The sequence below is a fragment of the Rana temporaria genome, chromosome 3, assembly GCF_905171775.1.
Source record: "Rana temporaria chromosome 3, aRanTem1.1, whole genome shotgun sequence".
NCBI lineage: Eukaryota > Metazoa > Chordata > Amphibia > Anura > Ranidae > Rana > Rana temporaria.
Genome location: NC_053491.1, coordinates 276,456,775 through 276,482,399, shown reverse-complemented (window position 1 = coordinate 276,482,399; position 25,625 = coordinate 276,456,775). Strand labels below are relative to the sequence as shown.

At 40.1% G+C, this 25,625-nt stretch overlaps 1 protein-coding gene across 1 annotated transcript in view; it reads right to left on the bottom strand.

Moving 5' to 3' along the window:
- Nucleotides 1–25,625, bottom strand: part of TENM2 (teneurin transmembrane protein 2) — a 1,404,789-nt gene that overhangs the window by 262,293 nt on the left and 1,116,871 nt on the right. Inside the window, exon 10 of the mRNA XM_040344668.1 lies at nt 5,120–5,314. Coding sequence (XP_040200602.1) covers nt 5,120–5,314 — 195 coding nt within the window. The remainder of the gene's footprint in view (nt 1–5,119; nt 5,315–25,625) is intronic.

Here is a 25,625-nt window from a genome sequence, read left to right as displayed (position 1 = left end):
CGCCATCGCATAGAAATCCTCTGAAATCCTCGAGAGGATTTATCCACGGATACGGTCCGCTGGACCGTATCTGCGGATAAATCCTCTCGTGTGTATGGGGCCTCAGAGTTGACGGGGGTGCACCCCCTAGAGCTCTATGTTGAACTTGTTCATTTCAGGACTTTGAACAATCGATTTTTTACAAAAACGTTATTTTTTTTTATTTTTTTTATTAAATGTTTGCCTCTACAATATATTTGTATTGTTGCTATTGATGAACCAGCATACTTATGCATGTCCTCCCACTTTTTTCAAAATCAGGCGTTTCAGCGCTGAGCGTTACACTGGTGCTTTATGTGTGTTTGTTTTTTCTGATGCTTTTTTATCATAGAATGCATTAAGGTAAAAAGCCTTCTGCCTTTAGATTAAATAACCTGTGTTCAGTTTGTACCAAACCATTCAGAGGATTTTTTATGCATGTTTGGAGTTGAACAAGTTAAATGAACACAGATTTTTTCACTGCTTCATTCTCCGGCATTCTCAGAGGTGATCTTTCTCCTCTGGATGCCAGTTTATGAAGCTTTGTAGATCGCTTCTCCTTTGGAGGAGTGAAGCGATCTACAAAAACTTCCAACAGTGAAGAATGGCCCCTGATACTGGAATCTCGTAATACTTTTTGAGATTACAGTAACAGAAATTCACAGAAACACTGAGATGTCAGTTTATTAAGCAGTGATAAATTATGTATGTATACACATAAATAAGACAGGGGGGCATGGTCACTGTCTTGTAGGGTCTGATCCAGGTACAAGGAAGTTAATAATCTTCCTCCTCAGTTCCCCCCAGATTCTCTCTTCACTCCCCGATTCTCCACCTCTGAGCTGGTGAATCTGGGAGGTGAATTCTGAGACAGATCACCAGTGAAGTGCTGAGATCACAGCTTCATAAACTGGCCGCTTCCATGTCAGTCAGTGAGGATTCTCAGTGTGTGGAGATCATCGGCGGGAGAACATGCTCAAATGTGTTCTCCCCCATTATCTCTGTTTTATAAATCATTTATGGACTGTGATCAGTGGCGATCCTCGGGATCACCGTTGTTCACAGTTTCATAAATGGACACCTGGCTTAGATAGATATTTTTCTCCTTTAGTAAATCAACCCCACTGAAACAAAACTAACAAGTCTTATTTTTAAAAGCATCCCTTTCCTGTTTATTTAGCCCTTAGTCTTCTCCTATAAATTAATTTAAGCTTTTAGTTAGGGAAGATACCTTTGTAGGTGTAATAGCTATTTTTGTAGCTAAATATTCCTTAGTTTTCAATTAGGACTATGACATTTTTACGAACCTACTTCATGAGAACTGTTTTATTACAAAATTAAATTTTATGTCTGTAACTATTAAGGTTGGACAACTTTGTCACACAGCTTTCAATTTTTATAATACTATGGCTAAAATTTTAAGTGATAAAATAAATATGTTTAAGTGGTGAGGACAAGGGAAAAAAAATGAGCAGTAGTACATCATATCACAGTCAAGAATACAGTCTAGACTGAGGGGCAGATTCACAAACAATTGCATGGGCGCAGCGTATGTGAGATACGCTACGCTGCTGTAACTTACTGTTCCCAGCTTCGAATCCACAAAGAATTTGCGCCGTAAGTTACGGCGGTGTAGTGTATCTCTCGCGGCGTAATGGCGCGCAATTCAAATGCGGCGAGTAGGGGGCGTGTTTCATTTAAATGAAGCGCATCCCCGCGCCAAACGAACTGCGCATGTGCCGTCCCTAAATTTCCCGCCGTGCATTGCGCTAAATGACGGCGCAAGGATGTCATTGTTTTGACGTAGACGTAAATTACGTCCAGCCCGATTCACGGACAACTTACGCAAACAAAATACATTTTTATACGCGGGAACGACGGCCATACTTAACATTGAGTACGCCACCAGATAGCAGCTTTAACTATACGCCTGAAAAAGCCGACTAGAGATGATGTAAAATAATGCGACGGCCGCTCGTAAGTTCATGGATCGTTGGAAATAGCTAATTTGCATACTCGACGCGGATTACGACGGGAACGCCACCCAGCGGACGCCGAAGAATTGCATCTAAGATCCGAAGGCGTACGAAGACCAACGCCTGTCGGATCTAACCCAGATGCCGTCGTATCTTGCTTTGAGGATTCAAAACAAAGATATGACGCGGGAAATTTGAAAGTACGCCGGCGTATCAGTAGATACGCCGGCGTACTCTCTTTGTGGATCTGCCCCACAAAGTTTAACAATTAAAGCTCATTCAGTTGTATGATTTCTAAACAGGTCTTAAAGGAAGTGTACCTTTTATCCCATAGGTACAAAAAAAGAAATGGCTAGGGTCACAGTAGGTCTGTGTACAGTATTCATTGTAGGCTTCTAATAAACCATGAATTGCATTTATAAAGTTAAATGTCATTGAAAAATGACTTGGCCATGAGACGAGCAAATACACCAGCACTGAGTTAACCTAATTTGTCAATTTCACTTATGTCCTCACTGCAACAAAGTGTAAAATCTGACGAATGTTCCATTTCATTTTCCTTTGCAAATTTGTTAATAGAGCAACAGTGTTTATGCAGCAGAAAATATGGATCCTATTGATTTCTATGCCACTTCCATTTCAGGTGAATTGTTTGGATGACATAGCTATGATGAATATCCCAACTAAAAAGCTTAACTTGAATAAAAAATACTGCTGACTCAGAGTTCTCAATTGCATTCTGTGCTTTGAGAAGGGCATATGAATGACATGGTCCCATTATTTTTGGAAGAGCAATCAATATTGTAAACTACATCATTTTATAGTAACATGGAAAACTGTGTTGTTCTATTTTAGTTACACTAAAATGGTTGTTGCAAATAGATGTGAAAGGAAAATTAGGCATCTATATAATCTATTATCATAGATAAGTTAAGGATTATATACAGGCGGCGTGCTTACAATTGAAATGGAGGTTTTGGTAAAACATGGTTAGACCGAGAATCTGTGGCCTTTGTACTGGCTTTTACATATTTCACATACTTCATAAGCAGCCATGCTGCACAGTAGCATACAGTATGATAAAATATGGAGTATTTTTGAAGATGGTTACAATGCATTTAAAATGACTGATATGTGCATACATTTCAGGTACTCATCCTAATACTCTATTGCTGCTAATACTGCTTTTATAGTATCTGAGAAATTCACTAGTATGAAACGCAAAGATAGGGAATGCATATTGCATTGGCTCCTGACCAAATTCACTTACACCTTTATATATTTATAAACTATTATGATAAACTAATGTTGTATTATTATTATTATTATTATATTTATATTTTGTTCTATCTACTATATTTACTATATTGTCTTACTATATTTTGTACAGTATTGGTGTACAGTTTGCATAAAGTACATAAAAGACATGAGGATTGATTTGAAACCAATCCACTTTCAGGTTCTTCTGTCAAAGCTTAATTAAACAAGCTGAAGTGAGAAGCTGATTGGCTACCATGCCTTCTCCAGTTTTAGTATCAATCAAATCCGTTGTTTTTATCTCTTAAGAAAAATAATTCTTACTTGTATATGATTTTCTTTTTCATTTGTAGAAACTACTAAAAAGTATGCCTTGTGATTTTTTTGATGTGCTTTGGCATTCTGTTTTTCAGGTTTTGAAATCGGTAACAAAGGTTACGTATCTTTTCTATGTTTATCTTATCTAATGTGTTTCTATTTGCTACAACATTTATTTTATTTAACAGATTTCAAGTGTGTTGACTAATTGTTGTGTATATATTTTTATTGTATATTTATTAGTATTTACAATTTTTTTTGTATGTAAAACAAGTCAGTGGAATTGCTTTGAGCTCAATGTGGACTGTATTTGTTATTGTGATTGTTATTGTATTTACTGTAGTATAGTCATTGGAATTGTTATTGTATTTAACACCATTAATTGCGCTACATTAATTTTTTGTTATTGTTTTTATGAGTAAGAATTAATCCGATATCAATATTGCCCCCCTGACTTCATAGGAATAAAGTTGTATCTGGACTTCTTAACAGTGGTGTGGCACTTCAATTTCAATTTGTGGAGTTCTTCTAAGGCCCCATACACACGAGAGGATTTATCCGCAGATATGGTCCAGCGGACCGTATCCGCGGATAAATCCTCTCGAGGATTTCAGAAGATTTCTATGCGATGGCGTGTACACACCATCGCATTGAAATCCGCGCTGAAATCCTCTGGCGATGACGTGTCGCGCCGTCGCCGCTATTATGACGCGGCGACGGGCGCGACGCTGTCATATAAGGAATTCCACGCATGCGTCAAATCATTACGACGCGTGCGGGGAATCCCTTTGGACGGATGGATCCGGTAAGTCTGTACAGACGAGCGGATCCATCCGTTGGAATGGATTCCAGCAGATGGATTTGTTGTGCATGTCAGCAAATATCCGATCTGCTGGAATCCATCCCAGAGGAGATTTCTCCGCGGAAACAGATCCGCTGGCGTGTACACACCATAGGATCTATCCGCAGAAACCCATTTGCTGGGATTTATCTGCGGATGGATTCTATCGTGTGTATGGGGCCTAAGATGTAGACGGTGCCTGGCAGGGAACCAGATTATTTACATCAGCATCAATACTTTAAGATAGCAAAACCAGTGAAGTAACCCTATGGGTCCAGTGCTATTATTCCACTAGGTATTTGCAGACAATACAAGATTCCTGTACTATTTTCACCTTAAAAATGTATAAGGGCAGATTCGGTTCATAATAAGGCACACTATGTTATCTATTTGGTACATGCTATTTGGTGAGAGCTCATTGTTACCATAGTGGTTAATTAATTCTTATTTACATATACTAATTTAACTTTATTATTCATTAGTAAATTAGGATTGTCAATGTGTATAAATGACCATGTAATTAAGTACAATCATTCCACAATCTAATAGTATACAATTTCTTTGCCACTGTACTATACTGTATATGGAAGTAATATACAAAATAATTGTACTTTACTGCTAATTAAAACTATTGGTTACCATTTCTGAAAACTATATGCATTATCAGTAGCACCCAATAATTCATAAGTACATTTAGAAAGTTATGTACCTTCTTCACAGTTGTCTCCCTTGAACCCTGCAGAGCATAGACAGTTTCCTTCAATACAAGAGCCATGTCCATTACATGTAGGGTCTATGCACTGGCTACTTGGCACATCACACTCAGCTCCTTTCCAGCCACTGTAGCATATACAGGTGCCTTTGGAATACTGTCCATTACCACTGCACAGAACTGGACATGCCGCTGAAACATAAAACACATATAGTTTTCAATCCATAATACACATTCAGGATTTCCAATAAAAAAAATAAATATAAAAACAGCCATGGTTATTGATTACATTCATTGCTTTATGACCTTTTGAAATAATATTTAATTTGTGTGATATAAAATCCAATCCAATACTGATCTTGGCAGTGGTGCCAGCCTGTATTAAACAGATACAGAAAATCATTGTGAATGATAAACATGAGTAAATAGGTGAAATTTTGTGTATAATGTAAAATGTTCTAAACCAAAACAAATAAAAGATCAAAAACTAACAGCAGAGGAAATGTACATTTATTTTAAAAAAAGAAAAGAAAAGAAAAATAGTTGTATTGCTCAGTCAATGCAGTAGGTTACCAATGATAAAAAGCAAACCAAATTATTTTTAGTGATATGTTAAGTTCACCATACACTGTATTGTTTTTTTTTTTTTTTGTCAGTTATAGAAAACTGCAAAGGACTGCTTGTTCTCAAGACAGTATTTAAAGCTCAGCAGTTTTACATTTTAACTGTATTTTTTTTAAATGGATAATATTCAAATGTGCATTTCACAGTGGAAAAAGAATGGGCGAGAAAAAGATTTTCAGCCACACCTCAACACATCACCACTTTCAGATGTTGTTAATTTCACTGAGATTTGGATGAAAATAATAAAATGTTGATGCTTCTAAGGGTGCAATGGGCTTTAAATGGCTCCTGAGTGTAATGCCGCATACACACGATCATTTTTCGGCATGAACATTTTTTTTTAAAAAATGTCATTTAAAATGATCGTATGTGTGCTTCACACAATTTTTCGGATTCCATTTTTTTGCATTTTTTAACGACGTTTTGAACGATGTAGTTTTACGGTTTGTAGAAAATGATTGTGTGTGGGCTAAAACGTCGCTAAAAGCCCACGCATGCTCAGAAGCAAGTTATGAGATGGGAGCGCTCGTTCTGGTAAAACTAGCGCTCATAATGGAGTAAGCACATTCATCACACTGTAACAGACAGAAAAACGTGATTCGTCTTTTACTAACACGGAATCAGCTAAAGCAGCCACAAGGGTGGCGTCATCCGCATGGAACTTCCCCTTTATAGTGCCGTCGTACGTGTTGTACGTCACCACGCTTTGCTAGAGCATTTTTTTAAAACGATGGTGTGTGGGCAACGTTGTTTTAATGATGAAGTTGGAAAAATGTCGTTTTTTCTACATGACGGAAACGTCGTTTTTTTCTCCGAAAAATTATCGCGTGTACGCGCCATTAGGGATGTTCCTTATATTATTTTCATTATTTTAAGCATTTTTCACAAAAAATAGCCAGAGAAATAAAGTCAAATAAAAAATGTAAAATGACAACACACAAATAATGATCAAAAGTACAAGAAAATTAAAAAAAAAAAAAAAAAAATACACAAACACAATGAAGACTAAATGACCAGGTTATGTAAATTATATATCCTAAATATACATCTTCCAAAACCCCAAACCCACTAAATACATAACAAAAGTGTACATTTTTTTTCAAGCAAAAGCACCTCAGGAAGTGAAATGAGAAGTTTCTTCTTAGATTTTTTGCTGAAATAACTCTGCTCGTTCCTAAATGTCATGCATCATTAGATAGAACAAATCCTTAGTGTAATCATGTAGATAGATAGATAGATAGATAGATAGATAGATAGATAGATAGATAGATAGATAGATAGATAGATCCTTAAGTTTTCTTGGCTGTCTCTTGGCAACTCGAAGTTTCAGCTCCCTCCATACATTTTCTAGATGATTAAGGTCTGCAGACTGACTAGGCCACTCCATGACCTTAATGTGCTTCTTCTTGAGCCACTCTTTTGTTGCCTTGGCCATATGCACATTAAGGTTATGAAGTGGCCTAGCCAGTCTCCAGACCTTAAAGTGGGTGTAAACCCCCCAACAAAAATTTGATGTCATCTGTGCCCAGACATGCCACACACAGTTAATCCAGCTCTGAGCAATCCTCTTTTATTGCTCAGTGAGATAAAATGGACAAACTTGCTGTGAGTGACAGGCTATTTACATATCTCATGCACTAGCTTGGAGACAGGCATTATTTTTTAATTAAATACAAAAAAGTGCAGCGCTAAAAAACATTAATGTGAAAAAAATGTTATATAAACAAACAATTGAGGAAACACTTGTGTAGTGAATGGTAAATGGGAAGTTAGCTCATGAGAGCCAAAGTATATGTGTCTAGCGATCAAGCTAGTGGAAAACACTGGATAAATGCAAAAAAGCAATCAGAGTTCAATGAGCTGTAGGGAGAGTTCATGAAACTGCTTCCAGCTGGAAAGGTGAATGCACTTCACAGATGATGTAAATTCAAACAAACAGTGGTAATGGCTTGTCTGTAGCAATCTCCACGTTGGTATAGGAAATAAAAAGGGTACTCTTACCAGCTGTGGTGGACTTGCGTGCTAATACTAGCGCCAAGTCAGGTAAAGCGTGGTGGTCACAGCGGACCCTGGGTTTTGTGCAGATGGATGGCTCTGTTGGATGGTTCAGATGGTCGCTCCACTCAGGATATTGGAACCGATCTGGTCAGACGCTCTCTCCAAGGCAGAAACCCCAATGGGTGAGGCCAAATGATGGAAAAGACCACACTCGTGGAACACAGCATATGTGAGAAACAAATGAAAAAATGCTCCAATGGTGCAGGTCAAACAAGTAAAAACCGTGAAGGCTTTATTTTGTTAAAAAATGTAGCAGTAAAATCACGTGAAATTAGGATCATAAAAAGCAGTATGGGGTACTCAGCATGTTACCCGACGCGTTTCGGCTCAAAGCCATCAACAGGGGCCTGTTGATGGCTTTGAGCCGAAACGCGTCGGGTAACATGCTGAGTACCCCATACTGCTTTTTATGATCCTAATTTCACGTGATTTTACTGCTACATTTTTTAACAAAATAAAGCCTTCACGGTTTTTACTTGTTTGACCTGCACCATTGGAGCATTTTTTCATTTGTTTCTCACATATGCTGTGTTCCACGAGTGTGGCCTTTTCCATCATTTGGCCTCATCCATTGGGGTTTCTGCCTTGGAGAGAGCGTCTGACCAGATCGGTTCCAATATCCTGAGTGGAGCGACCATCTGAACCATCCAACAGAGCCATCCATCTGCACAAAACCCAGGGTCCGCTGTGACCACCACGCTTTACCTGACTTGGCGCTAGTATTAGCACGCAAGTCCACCACAGCTGGTAAGAGTACCCTTTTTATTTCCTATACCAACGTGGAGATTGCTACAGACAAGCCATTACCACTGTTTGTTTGAATTTACATCATCTGTGAAGTGCATTCACCTTTCCAGCTGGAAGCAGTTTCATGAACTCTCCCTACAGCTCATTGAACTCTGATTGCTTTTTTGCATTTATCCAGTGTTTTCCACTAGCTTGATCGCTAGACACATATACTTTGGCTCTCATGAGCTAACTTCCCATTTACCATTCACTACACAAGTGTTTCCTCAATTGTTTGTTTATATAACATTTTTTTCACATTAATGTTTTTTAGCGCTGCACTTTTTTGTATTTATTTGCCTGGACTTTGTTTGTTTGTGTGCTGGCTGCTTTTTGGGTCATACCTCTTATCACTAATTTTTCTAGTTAGCGCAATTTTTCCCCCCACATATCCGATTATTTTTTAATTCCCACTCCTTTTCTGAAGTCATGTGGTTACTTTTCTGGATTTTTACTGGATGTTAGTGATCATAGCAGAATTCAGTGCAAGTAATACACAGGACAAAATGCATGTTGACAAGGGGAGTTTAGATGTGGATGGGGAGTCTACTGACATCACGACTCCACCCACGAGCTCCAGACAACAGATCCACCCACAGAATCTGCAGTTTTTCAGTCCTTATAACAGAAAGAGGTTCAGCTGGTCCTTGGTGAATCAGCTAAAGTTCGACTCATCAATAGCCACCTTAAAGAACTTTGCCCCTTCGTGTTTCGTCTCCCTCTACAGTGAATCTAGGATGAAGAATCTGGGATGGAGAAGAACCTGGGGGTCCTAGTAGATTACAGGCTCAGCAATGGTATGCAATGCCAAGCTGCTGCAAGCAAACGGAATATTGGCATGCATTTAAAAGGGGATTAACTCCAGAGATAAAACGAAAATTCTCCCACTATACAAGACACTGGTCCAATTGCACCTGGAGTATGCCATCCAGTTCTGAGCACCAGTCCTCAGGAAGGATGTGCTGGAACTGGAGAGAGTCCATGGAAGTGCAACAAAGCTAATAAAGGGACTGGAGAACCTTAGTTATGAGGAAAGATTACAAACACTGAACTTATTCTCTCTTGAGAAGAGACACTTGAGAGGGGATATGATTTCAATGTAAAAATACCATACTGGTGACCCCACAATAGGGATACAACTTTTATGCAAAAGGGAATTTGAAAAGACATGCGTCCAGTAACTAAAATTAGAAGAGAAGCGGTTTAACCTTAAATTACATAGAGGGTTCTTTACTGTAAGAGCCGTAAGGATGTGGTATTCTTTTCCACAGGCAGCTGTTTCAGCGAGGAAGCATCGATAATTAAAAAAAAAACTATCAGAAAGGCACCTGAATGACCACAACATACAGGGATATACAATGTAATACTGACATAAAAGCACACACATAGGTTGAACTTGATGGACTTGTGTCTTTTTTCAAACTCACCTACTATGTAACTACAGTATGTAACTGTAGTGTATAAAGCTGATTTTTTTTTGGTGTGTGTTTAGTCAACTTAGAAAAAAAGGCTCATTGGTCATCACAATCATGTGGTTGCATTGAGCAATCACTGCTCTCCATTGCTTGAATTATGATGTAGCACAGCCTCGAGACCTGTGTAGTTAAGTTTTGAAGTGTATGGTCATTACATTGTCTGGAGCCAGAGCTTTTTTTCTTAGAAAATAGATGCAGGAACTCAACCACGACCCCGCTCAGATTTTAAAAACAGTACAAGGGTCTTAAAGGGTCATTAAATACCAGGATTGAATTACATACAGACTACAGAGTTCAGGGGCTTACACACAGAGTGCAGAGCTGTTAATTGTAAACACAGTAACTAGACTTCTGTGTTTACAAGTGATTGTGGTGAGCAGGCACCAAAGGGTCTGAGCCAGAGGTGGTGGAACTGAGTTCCCCCAAGTTCCCCCTGAAAAAAAGCCCTGTCTGGAGCTAATGACAAAACAATATCATTGGAGCACCTGAGTGCAGAAGGGAGGCGGGGAAGGTTTTCAAAATTAGTTTTCATTTTTAATGACAAGGGGAACTTAACATTTAAAGAAATTAGTGAAAATATCAAGATTGCCATTTTTTTTTAAAGATAAGTCACTAATTAGAGATTTTAAAGTTATTGGTAAATTCTGTTAGCAGTATGGATCAGACTTGCCACTAGGCTGTGTGTAGGCAGGTTTAGCATAAGAAAGTATATTGCACAAACAAACATACTCACAAAAAAAAAAAAAAATCAATAACTGCCGATCCTGATACAAGTAAGAGATTCATCCAAGAATTTCAGAGGACAAAAAACTCATCAGGTGTGTCAAATCCCTGACATTCAGAAACCATGAGGGGAAAGCCACACACGCTGACTTAAGCACTAAAGTATGGATGCTTTAATTAATCCGGGGTGATTTTAATTGCTTCAGTTAAGTGGAAATTGGGTTAAAAATGATACCGTGCATGCTGAGGTGTGTTAAAACATGACATATGAGTTGAAGAAATCGATAAATTAAAAGTGCACAGATGTTTTAATTAAACCCAAGGAAGTTAAACAAGATCACTTGAGACTTTTAGGCCTATGATTAATTCAATTAATTTAAAATACCTGTAGTGAGAGGAAGCCTCTGTATTGAGAGTTATAAAAGTTATTTTTTTTAAAGATAAATATATAAGCTCTTATAAATACAAAATGTTGTAACTGTATTACAATTTTAACAAGCATGCGATTATTCCAGGGGTTTAAAAATGAATCCAATAGATTTGACAGACAATGAGGATTATTTACTAAAGGCAAATATACTGTACATTGTAAATGCAATGCAGGTGCATTTGCTCTAGATCTGATCTGGTGGAAAACTCTTAAATGCAGTGCACATCAGTGGCGGCTGGTAGTTTTTTTGGGGGGGATGGCAAACAACCACCACCCCGAGCAACTGGCGGCACCTCCCCCCTCCTCCTCTGTCTGCCAGATTGTCCGGCACTTTCCGCATCTAGGCAGGTGGTGGGTGGCGGGCAGCCGCTCTGTGTCATCTCCTCCTTCGGTGGCTTCCAGTGTGAGGCTCCTCACCTCCTCCTAGGCATCCAATAGGATTGCCTGTCTTTCAGCCATTCGTGTGATGGGTCTCAAAACCCGCTTCCAGATTGGCCGGGAGGAGGAACAGTGTTACAAGAGAGAATATTTATTCACTCTTCTAACACCTGGGTGGGCTCTGTTCACATTCTCTGCTCCCCGAGCCCACCTTATTTTGAAGCCTAATAGAGCCTCTTGCTCTAATAAGGTGCTTCAAAAAAACAACCTTCCACACTGTAATCCATGCATCCGGCATCCTGGCAGGGTCCAGACACATGGATATGGGGAGGCGGCGATGGATGGGAGGGTGGCACCCGTGCGCCTTTAATCGATGGGCCGCCCCTGGTGCACAGTATATTTGCCTTTAGTAAATCAACCCCATTATCTTCTTTTTAATTCCTAGGTAAAAAGCCCTTGACTTAAGAAGTGTAAAAATAAACAGCAGGTTATGCATGCAAATGCATGGAAAAGGAAACCGTTGGTCTATGTAACTCATTGGGGCTCATTCCCACTTACTGTTGGGGAGTGTCATTTAAGATATTTGTACTAACTACTCAGTAGCTACCTACTTTCACACGCTTAACTGTTTCATCCCATCTTGATAGCAGAGAACACAGATACCCCTTACTCATATCTCACAAAGGAATGATTATAGCCTGACAAACTAATGAGCAGGCCTAGACATTGTTAGCTGGACAACGGGCAAAGACGTTTGGATTAGGAACCCGAAGCCTATTAAAATCAATAGGAGCTGAATCTGTCAAACTAAAAATTTCTATTTTGTGGGCTAATAGGCAAGGAGGTGTCAAAAAAGAGCATGAGAGGGTGGACACTACCCTGGGAAACATATACCAATGGACATCTGCAGGCAGGTGGGCTTATAAGAATCTGAAAGGCTCATTTAATAATAAGGCGGCCCCTAGGTATTGCCTCCACACATGAATGTAGTATGGGGTGCACCACTGCTCATTCACAATTTTGTTTTTAATAATTCAAACATTTTAATAAGTGCTTTATTAAAAAAAAGGCCAAAACATACCTCATTAATCATCAATCACGATGCCCACCACCAATAACTATAATATTAGAAAATGCAAACATCCGCACATGACAAATCCAAAGGGTTGGAAGGGACAGGGTTAGGGTTGACACCATTGCCCAAATATGGCCATGTGCCCATTTTTAGACAAAAACATAGGGCTCAGTTCCTCACCCACTTGCTTATATGGCTGGGGATTCCTGACCATGTAAGTAAATGGACCAAGACATGTTAGGAGAGACGCAGCATCTACAAGTGGCCGTATTTAGGCATTGATGTAACCTGCTCCATTCTCCTCCCATTTGTTAATATGGCCGGGGATTCCCGGTCATGTAAGTGAAAGGGCCAGGTGATGTCAGTTTCAGCCCTTCCTGGCACCAGAGGCCATTTAAATTTTTTAGCATTAATTTTTTTTTTGTGCATTTGCAGAAACACAAATCTGGCAGTAAATGTTGGCACCATATGGTTTCATCATATTTTTCCTCAGTGATCCCCTGGGAAGGTCACGTGGTACTTACAATGAGCAGAGTCAGGTGACGTAGCCCATTGGCAGCGCTCAGGAGCCACAGCCTTCCGCTGGACACAGGGAATATGAACGTATTGCTTTTATCTTGAATGTAAGTGAATGCTTTAATAAACTTCATGTGGTTTTCAATATTACACTATGGAAGCTTGTTTTGCTTTAATTCGAGGGGAGACAGAATGAATATGCGGTTGCTTCACACAGCTTACACAGAGTATTGAACACAACTTGGAGTGGTGAAAGGAGAAGGACACCAATCAGCTGTCTCATTAATCTGGATTACACCCCAGATGAGGAAGGCTAGATTAGACCTGTATGGGTCTAACATTGAGGTGAGCACAGTTGTATCTACAGGTAGGTGTCGGGGATTGATGCACATGCATACAGTTTTTAACACACAAAAGGTGAAGGCTACAGAGGATCACAATTAACCACTTGCCGACCAGCTCCTGTACATATACGGTGGCAGGAGGTCTCTCCTGCGCAAATTGCCATATAAGAGCCATAGCAGGCACGCACACCCGCAGCACGTTGGAGGACCCGATGTGCATGGCCGGTGGGCGCGATCACCATTGGCCACCCATGATCGCGGGCACGAGAGCCAGAACAGCGATTTGTGTGTGTAGACACATAAATCCTAGTTCTGACAGGGGAGTAGAGACAGATCTGCTGTTTGCAGTAATTGCGAACAGCGATATGTGTCCTTCCCCAGTGAGTCCCATCCCCCCACAGTTAGAAGCACTAATTAGGGAACACATTTAACAGGATTTGTTTCCATTTTTGATAAACTCAACTGACACCAAGGTGTATCTAGGTGTATAGAAGGCATCTAAGATCCAAGCCTAGTTCCTTTTTATAAAGTTTGGGCAGTCTTTACTTTTTTTTTTTTTTAAATAACAATGACATGTGGTTTTGCACAAAGCAGCTAAGATCCCCCGCTTATCAGGTCCCCTGGCACTCCTAGATCCTCCCTCCTGCCAGGGCCCCCCACAGCAAGCAGTTTGCTATGGGGCACCCAAGCAGTCAAGCTCCTGGCCCACAGTTCTGTGTGTCCATTCACACACAGAACTGCAGCCTGGCTCCACCCCTCTATCATCTGATTGGCTCACTGGCTGCGATTGACAGCAGCAGGAGCCAATGGCGCTTACTGCTGCCAAAGTCAATCAGGAGTATGAATCCCTTGAAGAGGCAAGACTCTTGTGGACATTGTTGGATCAAAAGGGTATTAGGGAGGGCTGGGGGGGCTGCTGGGGGGGGCTGCTACGCACATACGTTTTTTTTTTACCTTCTTGCTTATAATGCATGAAGGTAACGAATCTTGTGCCTATACAACCACTCTTAGAAGGTTTGCAATTCTTTGGTTAGAGGCCCCCTACTGTTGGTGGTTCTACTGCTGCTGCATGCTTAACCACCCTGTGTATCAGAGCTGTTGTAGGGGAATCCCTGCTACCATCATTAATGGCTTGGTATAAGGATTCTATAAAGATCTCTTCTCTCTCATGAGGTGAAATGCAATTGGTTATTTTGGTCTTGTATAGTGGATCCAATAGGGTGGCAGAAACCCCAAAACCCACCCTTCAAAGTGATGTGTTTTTCTGCAAGCAGTATAACAAATATAAACCTGAAGTGAAGTCTATCTGACTTTGACAAAATGCCATGGTCTGGGTGCTACCTACAACCCAACTAGAACTACCCCTGTGCCTTTATAGGTGCATATATATTAGACATGTGCATTTAGTTTCAGAATGAAAATAATAACAAATTTCAACTAACGTGAAAGAAATTATAACACAAATAACAAATTAATTTGGCATTCGTTAACGGTCTAATGAAACATCAGGTTGACTCGGAGTAAATCTTACAGCCCAATCAGCTGATTAATTTTGTGCTGGAGGTTGGATTAATAATACTGGCAAAGTGCATTCCTGAGAACTGAGTGAGAAGGGTGTTGTATTTGAGCAGAGGTAACGAGTTTTGAGAAGCAGCAGAAGAGATATTGTGTGTGTGTGCTAATGGATTCAAGCTTGAAACATCAGTTTCTCCTGGTTCTAGCAGCAGTGACGCAGCACAACCTCTGGCAAAGTGCATTCCTGAGAAGGGTGTTGTATTGCATTGCATTGCAGTATATATACGGTAGTCAGTTCTAGTCAATAAAAAAAAAAAAAAAATCAAGGCCAGCACATCAAAACAGTGTTTTACCATAAAACACGGCTCAAATTTTCACCACCAGTTGCCACACCCAGCCCACCCCGCCCCTAATTTCGCCCCTAAACATGCCCTCATAAATTATCTCATAAAATGACACTTAAATGTTTTATGCAGAATTAAGTTATAAAGATAAATATTAATAACAACTGTATCCGTACCCACCAATGCAGGCTGCCTATGCCCACCAAGGCAGCCTTGTGTCCACCAAATGCAGCCCGTGTCCACCAAATGCAGCCAGTATCCACCAAATGCAGCCAGTGTCCACCACATGCAGCCCATGGTGCAGCCCGTGTCCACCAAATGCAGCCCACGTCCACCAAATGCACCCCGTGTTTACCATGCAGCCCGTGTCCACCAAATGCAGCCCGTGTCCACCACATGCTGCCCGTGTCCACCACATGCAGCCGTGTCCACTATTCAGCCTGTGTTTACCAAATGTAGCTTGTGTCCACTATGCAGCCTACCTGTGCAGGGGAGGAGAGGAACAGGAGAGCCGCCCAGGTGATCAGAGCGCAGCGGGGGGAACACAGTGATAACAGTTTTCATTTTAATTGCCGTGTTCCCGCCGCTCAACGTCATATTCAGCCCCGCCCCCTGGCCAGCGAACTTTGATTGACAGATCACCTGTCACCAGGATTGGATGGGTGATCTGTCTTTTAAAGTCCCGGGACCAGTGGGCAGGGCTGAATATGACAGCGAGCGGCGGGGAACACGGCAATTAAAATGAAAACTACTATACTGTGTTCCCCGCGCTGCACTCTAAACACCCGGACGGCTCTCTCTCTCTTCCCCCTCTGCGGTCACTGGGAGAAGGACTCCCATTACACACAGGCTGCCAGCAGTTCTTGCCCCCCGGCTCCCAGGCAGCCCTTCCTCATCAAACCTCAAAATCCACTCGCAAAATGCGAGCAGAAGAGTGGAGTTTTTGAGGACTGCCATAAGACATACATACAATATTTAAACAAATACAGTATATGTAATATAAGTGTTACTTTTAAATGTTCTCAATGCCTTTTGATGTATAAGGCAGCAATTAACTTTCAAAGTTTGGCTTTGTATTTCTTGTTTTACATTTATTGCTTTCTGATTTACCAGTGTATTTCTTATCATAAATACGTCATTTTTTTCTGAGTGAACAACTGCAAACTCTGCTTGTTTACCAATTAACGGTCTATATTTTTTCTACTTCCCATCATGTTAGATTTTGTTATGAGGGAACACTGCATCAAACTCAATAGGAAACTAAAGCTGCAAAATCATAAGGAATCAAGCACCCACCAAGCTACTGTTGTGAGAGAAAGCCTGCTCTCAGCATTACTATTTGCTCCTAAGCCCTCAAGCTTTTAGGTACACACAGCTGTCATTTGCTTCAAACCTCTGAAAGAAAATGATGGAATCTAACAAACAGTTTAGTGTAGAGCACATTTTAAATGATTTTTTGCTCAACAGTTTCTGCTTCTTTAAGCCAAAACTGACAATGCATTTCTTTTTTTGTTCACTTTACCGTCGATTCTTGGACAACTATTTGAGTACTATTTTTCTGAGTGATTATATGTTTACATCACTATGTGGCCAATAAAAGGATCTAGAGTGTGTGCCAAGCTGCTATAAAATGCAATTTACAACAAATCTATTGAAAAGACCCTTAAAGGGAAACTGTAATGGTCTTGAGTTCATTTTGTTTTTAAATTATATATTTTTAACAAAGGTTTATTATCATGTTTTCTAGAGGTATACAGTATTTGTTTTACTAAATGCATGACACAAGAATTTTATGCCACTTTGATTTATCTGGACCCCACAGAGACAGCACAGTGGATGCTCCGTCTTGTGACATGCTTTGTCTGACTTTAAAACTTGGATAGAACTGTTTAAGATCCAATAATGTTTATTAAATTTCTATAAAGAAGAAGAACAAAATAAACAGTACAATCGTGTTTGACAAAATGCCACTCCATGGGTTTACATAGTAATGAGCACACCGCTGTGAAGTAAGGAAAACATGTCATACATGTTATAAAATATAAATACTGAGCCCTCTCATGCAAGGACAGACATTCCCCATTGATGGGGTTCATAAACGAGGAGGGTGATGTGCTTTCAAATACGAAGAACAATGAAGACGGGGAGAAGAAGAGGAAAAAGAAAAAAGAACAACAGGAAGCAAAGAGTACCATGCACACTAAATAGACATCAACATCTTCCGTAACATATCAGCATATATGTGAACTGCTTGTTGGAAACATACAGCTGGACTTAAGTAGACCATATAAAGTTGAAGGATTTCAGAGTTTTGGAGTTACAAGCTTATAGTAACCTTGGGCCAGATTCACAGAGCAAGTACGCCGGCGTATCTACTGATACACCGGCGTACTTTCAAATTTGCCGCATCGTATCTTTAGTTTGAATCCTCAAACCAAGACATGACGGCTTCTGGCTTCGATCCGACAGGTGTACGGCTTTGTACGCCTTCGGATCGTAGGTGCAATACTTCGGCGCCCGCTGGGTGGAGTTTGCGTCGTTTTCCACGTCAGGTATGCTAATTAGCTTTTTCCGTCGATTCACGAAGGTACGCACGGCCGTCGCATTCTCTTACGTCGTCGCTAGTCGGCTTTCCCCGGCGTATAGTTAAAGCTGCTATTTTGCGGCGTATAGATAGACTTGCCATGTTAAAGTATGGCCATTGTTCCCGCGTCGAATTTAAATATTTTTTTTGCATAAGTCGTCCGTGAATAGGAAAGGACGTAACTCACGTCTAAGTTAAAAAAATGACGTTGGTGCGACGTCATTTCGCGCAAAGCACGGCGGGAAATTTCAAAACAGAGCATGCGCAGTTCAATCGGCGTGGGGACGCGCTTCATTTAAATGAATCACGCCCCCTACCCGCCCAATTTGAAATACGCGCCAAGAGATACACTACGCCGCCGTAACTTACGGCGCAAAATCTGTCCTCCAAATCCACTATTTTAGCTTCAAGTAAGCTAATTTATTTTCTCCCATTTGTTATGTGCATCCACACATTGTGGGCTGTAGCAAAGTCTCACATTTTGTTTTCCAATTAAAGCACCTCTTCCTTGACATGAGAAACTAGAGGAATCATATCTCACTAGAATCTCTTTCAGGGTGGTATCCATAATAGGTTGCCCTTTTGTAGGAAAGTCCTCAATCCTTTCCACTAATTCCTTGGTGTCCTCCTGTGTGTCACAGTCCTCATCCACATGCCCATCTGCAGTGTATTGTGAGACAGAATATTTAACTTTTGATTTTTGTGGGCTGTGTAGAAGTGCAGACAGTGTCTGGGTTCTCCCCAGCATGTTGATGCCCATGCGAGTGCTGTAATCCAGGTGGGCCACCGCATCCAGATGACAGTTTGGTTGGGAGAAGCACCGGCCAAGAGGAATGCTGTGTGTAAGGTGCTCCCTAATGCTGTAGAGCTGCCTGAAAGAGAAGGCGCTGCTGGAGTCCTCTCAAGCTGTGGCCATCTTCCACAGCTGCAGACTCCACCCTGGACAGAACTGTTTAAAAGGGATGAGTTACTCAATGGCTTGAGCTATTGAGTTTTGTAAACAATCAAACAATAGTGCAATGAAGAAAGAGGAAAATGGGAAATAAGCCAAAGCGACACCGGCTGACAGAGGGAAGAGTACATAATTTTCCTAATAATTCATATTTTTTTTAGATAACATTTTTCTTTCAGACCCTGTTCCCACAGGGTGATTAGCTCCATGTCCTGCACAGGGACACATTTTACTGGCATGTGGATGCACAGATGTTATGTGCATCCCAGTGCCGGCATCCCACTGCTGTCTATTGGGACATTTGGTTGCCAATTCTCAAAATGCACCCTGTGGCTTATTGATTGATTAGCCATTGGCAGGGGGTCTGATAAGCTGCCCCTGGTGAAGCAGGGAATTGTCTTTCAGGGTAAATGTGTATAACAACTGGCAGTATTTGGTGCGTACAGTGTTACATACTTAATGGTTCCCATTAACGACAACCATGATAAACCAAGATGGAACTGAATCTTTGAAAAACTGATATGTAATATCTACTGTGAGTAGTATTCCATATTGCTTTTTCTGATCACTTTTATCATATCTTTTCAGACCTTGAAATAAGTACCGGTAGTTGCTTTCTCTTTTTATAATTTGGTTCATTATATTATCTGTTTTAGCTCATAATATGGCATGAATTTGTGCTTACCTATTCTAAGCCTTTAAGACACATTTTTAGTGCGTTATATTAACTAACAGTGTTTGTCCTTAGCTTACAACTTCACTGTGTGTTCCTGCCTATTGCAACACAGCCTCTGCAAAAAACAAACTGGTACAGTATGTCCTCTTTCTATTGAACATTTATGCCATGGCCCCATTCATGCCTGTGGTTAAGCCATACTTACAGCAGTCTCTAGCCATCCAGCAGAGTAATATTCATCCATAGAAATGACGGACAACATTACTGACATCATCTTCACCAAAATGTTTTCATTTAAAAAAATGTTACTTAAATTTCACAATGCAGGCTGTTTAGGTGAAATGTGCTTACAAAATCACAGAGCTTAGTGTTCTAGAAAATGTTGGTAATTGATTGTACTGTAAGCCATTGTTGAAACTATCACTTTCTTCACAATTTATGTTCTTTTGTACTATGCTTGCAAATATCAATACTTTGAGTTATAGTTCTGTCCTAGAAATCTAATATGCTAATACCGCAAGCTGTTTGGCCTTTTTGTCCTGAATTTGAAGTTTCATCCAAGTCTGAAGTTTATATGGTTTGATTTCTTTTAACACTACAGTATGTTTACAAATAGGGATGTGGGCTAGGAATGGCAGTTAGGAGTGAGGGCTGCAATTTTCAGGGTCATGACCAATTTTATGGTTCATCATTGATAATGAAGGCATACATAACGTATTGACAATAATAGATAGGAAAGCTGTAAATGCAACAAAACTCCTTAGCAGACCAAGATATAAAGTGGTTTCTTGCCTCTTCACTGCAAGATAACACCATCCCATCAAACATGTGCCTCACCAGCCACCTTGGAGGATACAATCACCTCATCGTCTTCATTAAACAGGGAGTATGAGGTCTCCCCAGAGAACATTCTCTTTAGAAAGAACAGATCACTGCACTCTCAGTGTGAAGGCCAACGTTTTCAACTATATCCTGGACTTTGATCAACACAGCAACCAATGTAGGGCTAAAGGCACTGGACATCAGAGAGTTAATCAAGGGCTCCAATCATGAATTGATGTGCTTGACTTGAGCACTGAAACAGCATGAAACAAGATACATAAGAAAAATGTACTGCTAGTCCAACTGCAAGTCATCAATATCTACACCAGGGTAGACACAGTGGAGCAAATTGAGTTAATATTGAACCAGCTCAGTGGGTAAAAGACAACCAGCATCCATTTGTAAACTCTCAAATTCAGCAACATGACTATGGGAACAGAAATAGAATGATATATATATATATATATATATATATATATATATATATATATATATATATATATATATAACAAGGTAACCCAGAGGCAACAAAGAAGCAGGATCTTAAAGAGAGAGTCGTATGCTTTTAACAGTTTACTGGGCATTTCTTCCCTTCTGAGATAGAAGTGGGCAGATTAGGTTGTATCCTTTGGTCAAATATACTCAAATGTGTCCAGGCAAAGATATATTATTTGCAGAGTCCTCTTGAAATTAATTTAGGATAATGTAACATGCTTCTGAGAATGGATCCATGGTCTGCAAATATGCACAAGAAAATTTGCAGTCTTTATGTTATGTTATTTATTATAGGTATTTATATAGCTTGGTCAATTTACACAGGCCTTTACATATATATTGTACACTCACATCACTCCCTATCCTCAAGGAGTCCCTAATCCACATGCATACACATACTAGGGTCAATCTAGAAAGGAGCCAATTAACCAACCAGCATGTCTTTACTTTTTTAAACATAAAGTAGAGGTATAAACATCTGCGCCAATATTGCTCTACTGCTATTCCCCAAAGGGCATCTTTAGTTTAGCACAATTTGAGCCAATGGAAAACAGTGTTTCTGTTTTCTTCAGTATGTTTGTTCATTTTTGTTTCTCTTGCTGCTGAGTCACATTGTTAAAAAGTCTTAAGGGTCTATGGTCATTTTATTTTATGCAAAATACTCTGTTCCCTTATTGTTTTCTTTCTGTTTTGGAAGTTGTCTCTTTTTTTAATGCCTCCTGCTACCTGTTGTTTCTGCATAAAATGTGCAGCAGCTGAGAAGGTTAATCTTTTTTAAGAGTGTTTAACACTCTAAAAAAACTATAATATAATGACTTTATATCGTTTCCAAACAGTGGGCAAGCTCCATTCTTGGAATGGCTACAACAATTTTTAAAACAAATTTTTCTTGAATCCATTTCTGAATGTTTCTCAAAATGCTCAATTATTATGCCTAATCACTCTGAACTGGATCATGAGATGTCTTTCACATCACCAACTCGATGTTCCACAGAGGCTACAACACCCACCCTCTTACCTTACCTTCCTATCCCACATTATGGGCCGGATTCAGAAAGGAGATACGGCGGCGTATCTCCAGATACGCCGCCGTAATTTCAAATGTGCGCCGTCGCATCTTTAAGCCGATTCAGAAAGCTAGATACGCCTGAAAACATGGCTTCAGCCGTCCGCCGTAACTTGCCTACACCGGCGTTTTGTGGGCGCATAGTTAAGCTGGACGCATTTGGCGTTCCCATTAAAAAATATGCAAGGCGTCTGACCGATGTAAAGTTACCCCTGCTATATAAGGCGCAGCCAATGTTAAGTATGGACGTCGGAACAGCGTAGAATTTTACATGTTTTACGTCGTTTGCGTAAGTTGTCCGTGAATGGGGCTGGGCGTAGGTTACGTTCACGTCAACTAAACATTGAGCGGGTGTAATTTACGGTGAAAATTCGACGTGATACTGAGCATGCGCCGTTCGTAAAGCGCGTCATTTACGTGGGGTCACGAGTCATTAACATACAACACGCCCACTACCAGCCTAGTTTGAATTAGGCGGGCTTACGCCGGCCCATTTACACTACGCCACCGTAACTTAGAGCGCAAGTTCTTTGTGAATACGGGACCTGCCGCTCTAAGTTACAGCGGCGTAGTGTATCTGAGATACGCTACGCCCGCCTAAAGATAGGCATTTCTTTCTGAATCCGGCCCTATATAACATTATGAGCTTATTTTGACAAAAGACTCCTCTAATGTTACTATATTATTGAGAAATACAGCTAGAGGTCTTGGCAGTGGACATAAATGAGTCTCGCTTACAAAACTGCAAAATGTTGGAAGAAAATTATATAATTCCTTCAAAGGTTTAAATCAAAATACTTGTGGTGAGAACCTTCTTAGCACCAACATTTGGCTCATCAGGTGTAAGAAATTATGGAAAAAAGGTTTGTAGTTAAACGGGCTTAAAATAAAAATGGAAAAGTACTAGTATGATTCAATTCCTTTGGACAGAATGACAGTCATGTTGTTCTGCGGATTTCCTGTTCCTGTTAGCCCAGCCTGTCATTTACATGCCCCTGCCAATGGGTAAATAATCCCACAGGTGTGAGCTGCCTCACAGGATAGGCTAAGAGGTAGAATTCACAGTACTTCATGACTGAGCAGTGACCACACATCATTACGTGACAGGCACTCAGACCTTGAAGTATGCCCACCTGCCACTGGACGAAAACCAGGAAACTGTTGAGACATCAAAAAAACTGGCTAGAATAACATTTATTTAAATGGGAAATGGGACTATGTGTACAATTTATTCTGGTGTAACATACATGCATTAAACTATATGAAATATATATATATATATATATATATATATATATATATATATATATATAGACATCACATAATAAATACATGTATTTTTCTTTCCATTTTTACAATAAAATAATATTTGAACAAATGGTACATATTCTGCAGCTCTACAATAACTTTATTAGCAAAACGGGGTTTCCAACTGGACACAGTTTGTTTCTATTTGTTTGTAGGTTTGTGTATTGGAAAAATATGGGACTATTGTACATTACACTACATAACTGTCAGTTTGCAATGCAGTACTGTATTTCATAAACAAAGTCTGTTTCATGCACCATTAATCATCTTTTCGAACACCAGCAGCAGTCATAATAAAATACATCCGTTAAAGGGTGGTGCTTTTCTATTATATTAACATGCAGGCACACTACTAGATTATATTGAATTGATATTAATAAAAAACATTGCTGGTGTTTGTAATAAAAGAAAACTAATGTCACAAAGAGAATCAAACTTGAAAGACGAAAAGTACTTGAATAATGATAGCTATTATACGAGGTCAAAAAGAAGCTTCTGAAGGAACACAATGCGAATTGCTCCAAGGAAAAAAAAGTGGCAATTTAAGTGTGAGATATTAACCCAAGCAGATTGCTTATTATAATGCATAATCAATATAACTTAACTGCTAAGAGCTACTCTTGCTCCAACAAGCAACTTACTTTCACATCTATATTCATTATTTTATTCCCAGTTTTATAACAAATGCAGCATGCAATTTTTTTCATCTGTAACTTTTTATAGCACAGGTATGTACAGGGATGTATACTCAATCTATGTATCGATCTTGTAAATGTATATACAATAAATACAGTATATATACACACACACATATACTGTATATAGTGTATACTGTATATATATTTATTATTTATTTAAGGTACTGTCAATTTACGCATTGCTTTACATATACACTGTACATTCACATTGGTCCCTACCCTCAAGGAGCTTACAATCTAAAGTCGCTAACTCACATTCATATACTAGGGCCAATTTAGACAGAAGCTAATTAACCTACCGGCATGTCTTTGTGGATATATACGTATATACACACGAGGGGTCTTCAAAAAGTTTCTGCACTTTTATATATATATAACTTGTAGTGTATATATAATATACAGACACAGTAGTTATTAAATATGAGAGTTATGTGAAATGTCCATTGTCCGCTGTAAATTTTCATGTAAAAAAAAAAAAACTTAGATTATTATAGGTTATAAGTCATAAGTATGTGATTTATCTGGTCAGCCATTGGTCTCTGTGAAACAAATTCCAGGGAATAATCAGTTACCGTATTTTTAGCTCCATAAGACACACCTGACCATAAGAGGAAAACATGAAAAAAAATATTCTGAACCAAATGATGTACTAAAATATTTAATATTATATTACTACTATAGGTGGGTGGTGGACACAGTAATACCAGCTCCCCTATCAAATCAGCTCAGCTACACTATACTATACAGTATTATACTATACTATACAGCTACACTATACCTGGGTGGTGGTGGACACACAGCAACCTCCCCCCCTTCCCAGATCAGCTCAGGGTGGCAGGGCAGACACAAACATCCCTTCAACCTCTTCTATCACAACAGCTCAGGTGATAGACAGTGGATACCATGCCAGCCCACACCTCCCATCCCCCTTATAACCAGCGCACCTCAGGCAGTGGAGGACACTGCCATTACAATAAACATCCCCTCTGGTTGTCTCTCAGCATCAGATACACCCAGGCAGCAGCTAAGAAGGAGGACTGAGGACATATTTTGCAGCAGCAGCAGCGGCCAGTGGAGAGAGGCAGGAAGTGATACTGGTCCAGACCACAGTGTCGGGGGTGTTCCAGCTGAAAACAAAAAGCCAGCCAGGGCTCTTGTCACTTGCAGGATGGTGTCACATCTTGCGGGTGTCAACTCACCTGGGTGCGGAGCGCACCATTATAGCAAATCCGCTGACACCCCCCATGTTTTGGCACCTGGGGCAGTCCACCTCCCCCGGCTCCACTTGGTATGCCCCTGCCTCACATCTCACATCCTGTCCTCTCTCTCTTACACAGAGAAGCCGATTGTCTGTATTCTGACATGGCGGCAGCGATGGGGGCTGCCGCCATGTCTTACTCCATAAGACGCAGGGGCACTTTCCCCTATTTTTTGGGGAGGAAAAAGTGTGTCTTATGGTGAGAAAAATACGGTAGTTCCAGATAATATGTTAAATAAAAGACAATAGCTGGGAGATTGTATAGCCAGGCAGGTCAATGCCAGATTCTTTTATCTAAGCAATGGAATTTTAGTCCAGCCTTTCCTTGCATCTGTTGACCTGGGGAAGCCCTGTAACATCATTTCATTCTGGGCAG